General features: G+C 47.5%; 1 protein-coding gene across 3 annotated transcripts in view; it reads left to right on the forward strand.

The window, feature by feature from the left end:
- Positions 1–9,918, forward strand: part of CGRRF1 (cell growth regulator with ring finger domain 1) — a 35,834-nt gene extending 25,916 nt beyond the window's left edge. For 2 of the 3 annotated variants that reach the window (XM_044276478.1, XM_044276481.1), the window contains 3 exons: positions 3,036–3,177; positions 7,919–8,026; positions 8,511–9,918. In XM_044276478.1, coding sequence (XP_044132413.1) covers positions 3,036–3,177; positions 7,919–8,026; positions 8,511–8,807 — 547 coding nt within the window. In that variant the 3' untranslated portion in view covers positions 8,808–9,918. The remainder of the gene's footprint in view (positions 1–3,035; positions 3,178–7,918; positions 8,027–8,510) is intronic. The other variant, XM_044276480.1, reaches the window with a different exon arrangement.
- The last annotated feature ends 2,622 nt before the right edge of the window (positions 9,919–12,540 follow it).

Consider the following 12,540-nt stretch of genomic DNA (forward strand, 5'->3'; position numbering starts at 1 on the left):
GTCTGAGTGGTCACCCTAGATATGGGGGATCTTCTGAAACAGCTTGATGGCATCCATTTGGACAGTAATTCAGCATAGACATGGAGGCCGTCTATTCACCTATGCCTCATGAATGGGGGCTACAGGCTGTGCAGTATTTCTTATCATCACGAGGGTGCCAATATCAGAAATATAACCAGTACTAGAATTCTCACTCACCAGAAACTTCTTTCGGTTTAATAATAAGTTCTACCAACAGCTCAGGGGCACTGCGATGGGGGGTTCTTGTGCCCCATCATATCCAAATTTGTTTGTGGGTTGGTTGGAGAGAACCCACATTTTGGAGATGTGGCGCAAGTAGACACGGGCTGCATTAATATGTGGTCACGTTTCATTGATTACCTATTTGTCATCTGGAACGGTACAGCAAAAACCTTCACCAACTGGGCTAACAATTTAAAGGTCAGGTTAAGATTTACATCAGAATGTCGCCCCACTAGGCTACCATTCCTAGATATCTGTATCACCAAGAGTCCACAAGGGGAGCTGGACACCTCGATATTTTGGAAGCCGACATCCACACATTCTATGTTACTCTGGGAGAGTAGTCAACCTTACTCTGTAAAAAGGGGGATTACCCGTGGACAATAGTTTGTAAAAAAAAAAACTGAATTTTGACGACAAGCTCAGGACCCCCGCAGAAGATTTGTGGCTAGGGGCTATCCCATGAGCACATTAAAACCAGCATTTCAATGGGCTCTCCAGACAGGACGTACATCCCTGCTAACCTCCAGTTAGGGTTAGGCTACTTTCACACCAGCGTTTTTTGCTGGATCCATCATGGTTCAGCAAAAACGCTTCCATTCTGATAATACAACCGCCTGCATCCGTTATGAACGGATCCGGGTGTATTATCTTTAACATAGCCTTGATGGATCCGTCATGAACTCCATTGAAAGTCAATGGGGGACGGATCCGTTTTCTATTGTGTCAGAGAAAATGGATCCGTCCCCATTGACTTACATTCTGTGTCAGGACGGATCCGTCTTGCTCCGCACCTCATCGCGGACAGAAAAACGCTGCTTGCAGCGTTTTTTCAGTCCGCGATGGGGACGCAACCAAACGGAACGCATTTTGGTGCATTCCGTTTAGTTCAGTTCAGTTTTGTCCCTATTGACAATGAATGGGGACAACATGGAAGCGTTTTCCCCCGCTATTAAGATCTTATAACGGATCTTAATAGCGGAAAGGGAAAGCGCAAGTGTGAAAGTAGCCTAATATGAGGGCCCTAGACTCAATTCGAGAGATTCTTCATTGCAACTTTTGACGAAGCAGCAGAGAAGATCTGAGAAATTGTAACCAAGCAATGGAACATCTTGCGAATGGATCCTGATATCTGCAAGGTGATAAGGGGACATCCTGGCATCACATATAGACGGGGGAAGAGCCTCGGGGACAGATTGCTGCACAGCCACTTTGTGGCACCATGGGCTCCTAAAATGTGGCTCCATAAACCTATCCATGGCTGCGTGTAGATTCATGCACACAGGGAAACGATTTAGGTGTAATGTCACAAGGTGTACAAGACTCAGGACATGATTAAGTCGAGGGGAGTCATCTACAAGATGACATGGACTTGTGGAATAGAATACATTGGTAAAACAATTAGAGAATTTAGGCAAAGAGTAGGAGAACATCTAGGTGATGTGACCAATAAAGGCGATACACCAATAGCGAGGCACGTGGTGGTAACAGACTGATTGACGTCCATGGGGATAGAACTGGTTAAACCATCAGAAAGGAGGGGCAATTGGGAGAAGAAGATCCTGCAGCGCGAATCTAGGTGGATCTTCCTTCTTAAGACAGTGTCCCCGAATGGCCTTAATGAGCCCCCAAAATGATAGCTACGGGGGAGCCTTAATATTCAGTTAATCCATTATCAGGCATCTTTAGATTGACTTAAATTTTTCGGATAAACTTATCCCTGTTTCCTTATATGTCTGATCTAAAACACAGGGGTTAATCACTGCCAAACTAGCAAAAATATGTGGTTTTAGAAAAGAAGCCTCGACATGTGTTCCACTGACACGAGCAACGGTGGTGGAGGCAGGGGAGCCGGTGGATACGGGAACAGTACTTAACACGGCATTGGACAAGGATGCCGACCTCCATTGTATCTGGTGAGACTTGATGGGTTACATAGACCACCCTCTTTAATTTTAGATGCCCCAGGGTGGAGAGCCACTAGTCTTCCACCCCTCCATTTGATCCCTTGGGGGTGCGGGCGTACTCTGGCTCCTTCTAGCAGATTACCGGCATTGCATAATTGCGCACTGACATATGTAATTTTTGTAACTTTTGTTCCTTCTTGCTTCTTTTTTCACTCTTTAATCCCTTGAAGAGGCCACGATTTTGGACGAAACATGTCATGTCGGTACATGAGTGAGGGATACTGGTAGGGATACGGCCTCCTCAGGTTGCTGACGGGGTCACCCCCATCGGGGCATGTGCTCTGTATATGCAAGTAAGAGACTAATAGGGCCCTCTCCCCTTTCTTCATCCAGGGCAAGTATAGGGCCCTCTCCCCTTTCTTCATCCAGGGCAAGTATAGGGCCAGTCGCCTACTTGTCCCTTTACAACCTGGGTCCACCAAAACGGCCAATGATAGGACATTTCCTATTTTTTGACGGCCGTTATTCACTGGCCCTTAAAAAAAGCAGCCATACGAATAGCTCCAAAGACTTCAATTGTTCTGAAAACGTCCGTCACACGGTCATGTACATGTACCCTTACATTGTCTTTTAGGCACATCTGAAGATATATTTAGCTAGAGTTCCCCTTTAAGATGGAACATCCTATGCTTAACCTTGACGCCACGCTAGAAAAAAAAAAATTGGGTGCACCTTAGGTCACCAGGAATTAGTGAAAGACATGAGTCACTCAGCATTGCAACACAGTAACCACCGATTCATTGTATCAGCAGTGAATAAGAGCCCCCCGTTAATCACTCTGCCCCTTGTATCGCGGGTGCAGCATTTTCCTGAACACTCACTCAGCGTGCCGAAACAAAGCAAGGAAGAAATATTAATTCAGCTGCCAGAGGACAACCAGATAGAAGATTTTGGCCCGGTGCCCCGGACTCGTTATCCTCTCGTAGCCCTGCTGACAATGGCTGATGTGGATGACCGGGAGTTCATAGTAAGTCTGCACTAATGCATGAATAGCTGTTTACCCGCGCACATGATGGATGATTAAGTATGTGCACCCCCTGCTCTGAGTCAGTTTTTGTCCTTGTTTTTACTGGATGAAGATCAGGGCCTTGTGGTTTGTTGCTTTCAGATCACATTTCAGCATGGTGGTATAAAGGGAAGCCCCGGCCTCCGATCTAATTATTTGCATATTTCCAAGCCCGATGATAGAAAGTCCCTGTCTTTCCTAGTCTTACGGACTGACTTGTTTTGACGCCGCACCTGTTGTCGGACACAAAATGTTGTTTAAGAAGCTGAAAAATATGTACCAACCTAATACTTCTCACAGCTGAAGGTTTGCTACAACTGTATCCAGTCTAGGCAGTCCTCCGAGAGCTCATAGGCCTGCACTGATACACTGTAGCAGAGATTTGTGCTGCTGATGTGTCGGATACAGTTGTTGCAACACCTCAGCTGTGAGAAGTATTATGACATGTTGGATTTTGGCGGGTATTCCGTGCTGAAATCCGCGGGAAATCCACATGTATCCCACAGTGTTTCTGAAAACACAGATTTGAAATCCGCATCATGGAAAAAATGCCCGATCTCGGTCATGGTTTCCACGCGGAAACCACAGCGAATGGCTACACCTACGTTAAAAGGGGTTCTCCAGGAATATATTTTTTTTAAATATTTTATAATAAATATATTCACAAATACCTTTCACTACTTAGAATGGCTCAGTTTGTCTAGGGAGCAATCATTAGGAGAAATAAAATGGCCACCGTCCTATTAGTACACACAAAACCTGTCCTAATCACACAGCAGGACAAGTTAAGGCCTCTTTCACACTTGCGTTGTCCGGATCCGGCGTGTACTCCATTTGCCGGAATTACACGCCGGATCCGGAAAAAACGCAAGTGTACTGAAAGCATTTGAAGACGGATCCGTCTTCAAAATGCAGTTCAGTGTTACTATGGCAGCCAGGACGCTATTAAAGTCCTGGTTGCCTTAGTAGTAGTGGGGAGCGGTGGAGCGGTATACTTACAGTCCGTGCGGCTCCCGGGGCGCTCCAGAATGACGTCAGAGCGCCCCATTCGCATGGATGACGTGCCATGCGATCACGTCATCCATGCGCGTGGGGCGCCCTGACGTCACTCTTGAAGCACCCCGGGAGCCGCACGGACTGTAAGTATACTGCTCCCCCGCTCCCCGCTACACTTTACCATGGCTGTCAGGACTTTAGCGTCCCGGCAGCCATGGTAACCATTCAGAAAAAGCTAAACGTTGGATCCAGCAATGCGCCGAAACGACGTTTAGCTTAAGGCCGGATCCGGATCAATGCCTTTCAATGGGCATTAATTCCGGATCCGGCCTTGCGGCAAGTGTTCAGGATTTTTGGCCGGAGCAAAAAGCGCAGCATGCTGCTGTATTTTCTCCGGCCAAAAAACGTTCCGTTCCGGAACTGAAGACATCCTGATGCATCCTGAACGGATTTCTCTCCATTCAGAATGCATTAGGATAAAACTGATCAGGATTCTTCCGGCATAGAGCCCCGACGACGGAACTCTATGCCGGAAGAAAAGAACGCAGGTGTGAAAGAGCTCTTACTTCACCACAATGAGCCATAGTGCTGCCTCATCCTCCTCTCTGCTCTGCTTGTCAGGGGTTATGATCCTGAATACAGGTGAATCTCTGTGGGAATGGAGAAGATGAGGAGACATGAGTGGAAGGTAATGAACAGCAGCACTTGTTTACAGTCTCCATTACCACAGTCCGTCCTTCTCTGTACTTCATGTCTCCTCATTAACTAAATTCCCCAGAGATTGAGCTAAAGTTCTTATCATCTGTATTCAGAATCATAATCCCAGACAAGCAGAGAGGAGGATGAGGCAGCTCTTCAGCTCAGTGTTGTAAAGTAACTTGTCCTCCTGTGTGATCAGGGCAGGTTTTGTGTGAACTGATGGGACAGCGGCCATTTTGTTCCCCCTGATGATTGCTCCCCAGACAAAACGAGCCATAATAACTAATGAAAGGTATTTGGGAATATATTTATAATAATATAATATTTAAGTATTTTCATTTTCTTAATTCCCGGAGAACCCCTTTAAAGGGGTTATCCAAAGTCTAAAACATGCCCCCTAATGCCAGGGCCCCTCATATAGGTTATACTTACCCCCCTCCCCTGCACCAGTGTCGTTCCTGATCCCTGAACGGCCGCCACTGCATCTCCCGGGCGACGCGGGTGCCGGGGAACGGGTAAAGTATAATCTGTATGAGGGACCCGGTCATTGGCGGGCATGTTTTAGACTTTGGATAGCCCCTTTTAACAACTTGGACGGGGACTTACCAGTTTCCTATACTGATGACCTGTCCTAAGAATAGGTCCTCAATACAGGAAACTGGTTAACCCCTTTAATCCACATGTGGACCGGATAGAACTGTAAATCGCTGGCAGAAATCCAGTTTTCCCCCCTCTGACTGTTAATCCAAATGTTTCCATTCAATGACAGGAAGCAGAGATCTTACAAATGGTGAGGAATTGAAACCCCCAAAAATATATGAGAAAGTTGCAGTACTCTTCATTATACAAGGAAAGGTTCATTGATGTATATGGGAAAGCAGCCTTCATTTTCAAGGGGGGTTCTAATGAAACACCCTTGAAAATTGAGGGCGGTCGATAGTCCCTGTGCCCGCTGTGCAGCCTCCTAGGCCTGGAGGGCATAATATGTAAAGATGGTGATATGGGGGGCATTATATGTAGAGATGGCACTAGGGGGGCAGCATTATAAGTACAGATGGCACCACAGGAATGCCCCCAATCAGCAGGAGACATCACCTATAAGTCACTGAGTGGGGACCTAAATGGCTATGGTCATGGTGGAGCGGTATTATTTGGCCCTTATATAGTGTTATTATTGGTTATGTTGGTCTTGGAACACTGTGGGCATGCTTTAATAAATAGGGCATGCCCATAGGTTAGGGGGCACAACACTTGGCTTGCCCCAGGTGCTGGTAACCCATGCTACTCCACTTCTTCCCATGTACCATTGCCTATTTGACTCAACACATGAAATAGATCTCTGTAATTAGGGAAAGTACCCCCTGAGAATCGCGTAATGTCACATACCTGCCAGCTGTCCCGGATACGGCGGGACAATCCCAGATTTCGCCAGCTGTCCTATGGTCCTGGGATGGGTGAAGTATGTCCTGACTTCAACTGTATCTGCATCCTGTGGATGCCGATAGAGTTGAATGCAATGGTGAAGCAGGGAGCCGGACGCTCCCTGCTTCACCATTCAGCGGCTTGTGCTCTCCCTAGCTGCAGTCGCCATGCGGTGATGTCATCGCACCTGCAGAGCTGAGCTGGAGGGCGCACAGGCCGAAGGTCATTCTCTAGCCGGGGAATCGGTCTGTGTGCTCTCCTGCCCAGCTCATTGCTCCTGATGCTGGGAAGAGCATGCTTTGCTCCATTCATCGGGGGGGGAACAGGGCCTGGTGAGTATTACTATTTTGTTTTATTAACACTAAGGGGCCTCACAACTGTAAGAGGGGCACTAGGTGGCAGTACTACTGTGTGGAAGCACTATGGGGGCATAATTACTGTGCGGGGGCATTTTGCTGTGAAATGGGCATTAATGGGGCATAACTGTGGGAGCAGTTACCAGGCATTTTGTCAGGGGGCCACCAAGGGGACATTTTACTTTGTGGGGGCACAAAGGTGGCATAACTACTTTGTGGGGGCAGCAAGGGGACTGGACGGGATTGGGCGTGTGTAGATAGACTCTAGGCGCGGCTTCCAGTATGCAGTGACCATGGTTCTTCCTGAGCTGGGGGTAAGATTGTGAAACGTTGCGGCACACTGCGTCGCCGTCAGTCACGTGACCCTCGGCTGAGTATGAGCGACCGATCTCGCCTCTCGGTTATTGAACTCATGCTCCTTAAATCTGAGCTGCAGGAGACGAGCGTGGAATTTGGCATTGTGCTGACACGGACGCTTCACCCGTCAGCAGCAGGGGCTCAGGTAGAGCCGCCGTCTGCTACTCACCACGGGGAGGTGATTTCCAGCTTCCCCTGTTTTGCTGACTGTTATATTCCAGTAAATGGAGGATTTCGACCTAAACCCGCCCTGCCGATAATCACGTCGCACAGGGGCCACACAATGTTCTTGTTCTACAACATTTTCATGAAGCTGAATCGTAGAACGAAGAGTTTCTGCAGCATATGCTTTGTGTTTCAGTTTCTCACTGTTCTCAAGATCTCTGCTTGCTGTCTGTGAATGGAAACAGTTTTTATTGCATTCATAGGCTGAACACTGTCTTGGCCTAGTCCTGCTAAGATTCTGCGCACACCATGGTTGTGACGCCAACAGATACCATCCAGTAGCATCCGTCCAATGGAATTGTGCAGTCTACTGCGGTATTGTATCCGGTATGACGACCAGGGGTGCACCACCAATGAGGCAGCACCATGTAGGGGCAAGAGGGCGGCAGCGGAAGGGCCATGGGCAATGAGCGCTTTCATTGTGGCAAAGGGGTTAGGTTGAGAAATTAGCGCGGGAAGGGGGGGGGACTGTTTCAGTTTCTGCCTCAGGCAGCAGAAAGGCTAGGTGCACCCCTGATGACAAAATGTGGCGGACTGACGGAGGCAAAAAGAACACTTTGATGTAGCCCTATGGTCACGTTTAGAGTGCGCGTCATACGTTTTCCCGGCATGTACGCTAAACGTACTCTGACGTCTTCTCCTTACAGGTGTCCATGCTGACCATCATTCATATTCCAGACAGAAGTTACCGGCTGCCCTGTAGGATAATGTACCAGTATCTGCTCACTGCACAAGGACAATTCTACGACCTGAAGGTAAAAAAACTTTTGTGTCCTCCGCATGTGACCTGAGCTGCAGTACCAGACACAACCTGGCGGACAGGGGTGGCGCTCTTTCTCAGAAAAAAAAAAAGAATAGATCTTGCACATTTACTTAAAAAAAAGGAACCGGCTGTTCTCCCGAAGTGTCAGTAAATGTTTGCATCCTCCCCCCCATGAAATAATTCTTGAGCATCTTTTCTCCTCTGTTATTCCTCCTGGAAACTAGGCATTACCATTCCCCATGTCAAGAGGATGTGTCCCTTCACAGTCTTTCAGCACAGATTAGATTGTGTAAGGACGCCCACAACTGACCCAGTCACATTTCCAGTAGGAATAACAGGGGAACAGCTCAATGTAAAGATGCTCCAGAATATTATGGGGAATACAAGTATTTACGTGTCCGGCGTCTTTAAGAACATGGTTCTAGTTGGTAGTCACGCGTTATGACCGTCATTCATCATGTATGTTTCTTTCCTAGCAACTTTACATGTCTGTGAGCGATAACCCATCAGAGTCAGTGGAGGCCGTGGAGGACAATGTCTCCATGGATAAAGAACTGCTGGAGAAGTTGGGAATATCAGAGGAAGAGCTACAAGAGAGCAGCGTCAAAGACTGTGTGGTGTGTCAGAATGACTCGGTGAATTGGGTGCTGTTACCGTGTCGGCACGTGTGCCTGTGTGACGGCTGCCTGATGCGCTTCCAGCATTGCCCAATATGCCGCCATTTTGTTCAGGAAACCTTCCCTTTACGTAGCAGGACACCGCTGACGGAGTAATGAACTGCAGCTAGAATACTACCTCCACAAGCCGTCATGCACTGCTTCCATCAGCACGTAGGGGCCCCCGATTGGTGATTTAGAGGGTACCTTGATGGATATCCTTATGGAAAGGGGTTGTCTAGGCATGCTCTCCCACATAATCTGGAGAAAAGCCACTGCATCCTGGGCAAGACTGCTGCCGAGGCAACCATCCAGTGCCCGCGAGTATCCTGCAAGGGTCTAATTGTAATTAATTTATGTTCAGTACTCGTTGGGTATCTTTTTGTTTTTTATTTTTTGTGTATTTTCTTATTTAAAAAGCTCCAAAGTTTCTTGGACATATCTGTTTAGTGGATGATGGTCCATTTTATTAGATACAGAGCTCCAAATCCTCTTTATGGTCATATAGTTAAATGCTTAACGTCTAGCTATGTGCAGCCACCACTAGGGGGAGCTCAGGCTCTTCCTGCATACAGCTTATACATTGAGCTCCATAATAATGCAGTAAGCTCTTCAGCTCCTCCTAGGGGTGGCTGCAGAAAGTAAGAATGTTATCATTGAAAGGGGCTGGCCCACAGACAACATTTATCACCTCTCCATGTCTGATCGCTGGCGGGTCTGACTAATGAGAGCCTCACCGATCTTGAGAATGGAGAAACCCCGAGTCCTCTGTGTGAATGACCACCGCTCCATTCACTGTCTATGGGACTGCCTTGGCTATCTCCGGTGGTCCCAAAGAAGTGAATGGAGCTATGGTCACCCATGTGCATTACTGCTGCATTCGCACTGGGGACATTAGGACTCTCGAGGGTCCCAGCAGTCAGACCCCCAGCGGTCATACATTTATCACCTATCCTGTGGATAAGCGATGTTCATGGACCAACCCCTTTAAGTCTGTATTTATGCTGGGGATTTGGAGCTCTGTATTAGAACAGGGGAGCTCCGACTCCCTATGAAGATATGACAGAATGAATTACTGGACGAGGACGACTCCAGGACTGGCGGGGACTTACAAGATTAACCCTTATATGAGGGATCTCCAGTTAGAATGGACGATGTATGCAGTAGCCTCGGACGAGTCACTGACCCTTTTTAGGCTTTTATTCCATATTATACTTATCATGTTATAGCCAAGTTTTTATTGTCTCTTGATTTACTGTAGCTTTCATAGTTTTCTCTGCAGAGGTGGTCTCAGAACCACAGCTCACAGCATGCTGGGGATGCTGTGAGTTGTAGTGCAACAGATTAAAACCCACAGGTTCAAGAACGCTGCTCTCCAGCGTACATTGAAGACTATTCTGTATGTTAGATTGTAAGCTCTTGTATGTACGGACAGATACAGTGATACATCCCCAGGGCTTCAGACCATGATGCTATATTATAGATAATATTGAAGGCCGGTGTTCTGCCACTTTTCTATACCCGGAAGTGATGTAGCTGCACCGGAAGTCACGTGGACGCGTTGGAATCAGCTGGAGGAGGGGGTGTGCGCGCTGCACAAGCGCATTCGGCTAAAGTATAGTAATCTGGCAGAACGCCGCGAGCCCGTAATCTACATTAATTTGTATGCTCGCCACGCATCGGGCTCGGCCTCGCTGCGCTCGGCATTTGCTAAAACTAACTCTATGCCGCCATTGATAGTAAAGAAAGAAATGGATAGTAAAGAAATGGAGGGCTGGGAAAATGCAGGGGCGTTCTGCCAGATTAACATACTTTAGCTGAATGCGCTTGCGCAGCGCGCGCACCCCCTCCTCCAGCTGATTCCAACGCGTCCACGTGACTTCCGGTGCAGCTACATCACTTCCGGGTATAGACTTTTGTCCGGGTATAGAAAAGTGGCAGAACAACGGCCATACACTTAAAGGGAGTGTCACCAGGAAATTCACTGTGCCTTCTAGGACTACCTCAGCTGAATGTGATGATAGCTTTCACTTAGCGATCTGTTGCTTCACTCTGGAGAAAAAGTACTTTTAATCCATATGCAAATGAGCAGTTCAAGGGGTCCTCTCACTTCAGCAAATAGCATTTATTATGTAGAGAAAGTTAATACAAGCCACTTACTAATGTATTGTGATTGTCCATATTGCTTCCTTTGCTGGCTGGATTAATTTTTCCATTACACGTCTAGTTTCCATGGTTACGACCACCCTGCAATCCTTCAGCGGTGGACGTGCTTGCACACTACAGGAAAAATCACCAGCCTATGCGCACTCCCATGGTCCTGCCCACCAGAGAGGCCAGCTCTTTTTCCTATAGTGAGCAAGCACGTCCACTGCTGATGGATCGCAGGGTGGTCGTAACCATGGAAATGAGCAATATATGATGTGATGGAAAAATGAATCAAGCCAACAAAGGAGGCAATATGGACAATCACAATTCATTAGTACATGGCTTATATTAACTTTCTCTCCATAATAAATGCTATTTGCTGAAGTGAGACAACCCCTTTAAGTGCACCAAGGGCGGACCGAAGTACTTAGTGCATCCTTGCTCCTCCCTCTCCTTCTTGATTGACAGGGGCAGGCGAGATGGATATGCAGAAAGTGGGCCCTGAAAATCGAGAAGGAGAGGCCAGGAGGAGCAAGGATGCACAGAGCGGCTTGGGCCCGCCCTCTGTGCACTTAACTGCTCATTTGCATATGGATTAAAAGTCCTTTTCCTCTGGAATGAAGTGAGAGGTATGAATACATTCAGCTGAGCTAGCCCTGTAAGGCATTCTGTCAGGTGTAACCGTGAACTCCCTATAGTGACTTCCATATTATTGCTGCCTCCTATGTATGAGATATAGTAGTAGCAGCGTCGGACTGATGTCCCACCATAGGAAATTTGGGGGCCCATCCTCCTTAAGGGCCCTGTTTTATAGGGGTCCATTATTGTCAGAGCTTGGGCCCACCGGAGGATACTTTGGTGGACCAGTCCGACCCTGAGTAGTAGGGGAGCAGGATCTCCTCTAGGTTCTGAGTGCTGTGTGTGGGAGACATGATGGCAAAACTAGTGCAAAGGAAAACGGGTTTAGGCTACTGGATCCATCATGGATCACCAAAAACGCTTCCGTTACTGGTAATACAACCATCTGTATCCGTTACGAACGGATCCGGTTGTATTATCTTTAACATAGCCACGATGGATCCGTCATGAACACCATTGAAAGTCAATGGGGGACGGATCCGTTTTCTATGGTGTCTGAAAAAACGGAACCTTCCCCTTTGACTTACATTGTGTGTCAGGACAGATCCGTCTTGCTCTGCACCACAGTGCGGACAGAAAACCGCTGCTTGCAGTGTTATTCTGTCCGCGATGGGGACGCATCTTGGAGCCCTCCATTTCGGTTTTTTTCAGTTTTGTCCCCATTGACAATGACGGAAGCGTTTTCCCCCCGATATTGAGATCCTATGACGGATCTCAATAGCAGAAAGGGGAAAGCGCAGATGTGAAAGTAGCCTTAGTTGTCTATAGCAGCCAATCAGATTTCACCTTCCATTTTGCAGAGCTCTTTTAGGTAAATGCCCGGTGGAATCTGATTGGTTGCCTGTTTTACTTTGCACCAGTTTTGATAAATCTCCCACTAAGTATATAAAGTGTGCAGAACTGTGCACCGCACAACCAGTCATTCTCTGGTTTATAGAAAACCCCCCAAACTCTTCAGTGGTCCCTCTATGGAGCGCCACCTAGTGGTAAAACGATGTTCTGATTGGCAGAAGCAGCATTGAATAGACGCTACCTCTTGATGGTTATGGGTCACTGTAGATAA

The sequence above is a fragment of the Bufo gargarizans genome, chromosome 1 (assembly GCF_014858855.1).
Source record: "Bufo gargarizans isolate SCDJY-AF-19 chromosome 1, ASM1485885v1, whole genome shotgun sequence".
NCBI classification, from domain to species: Eukaryota; Metazoa; Chordata; class Amphibia; order Anura; family Bufonidae; genus Bufo; species Bufo gargarizans.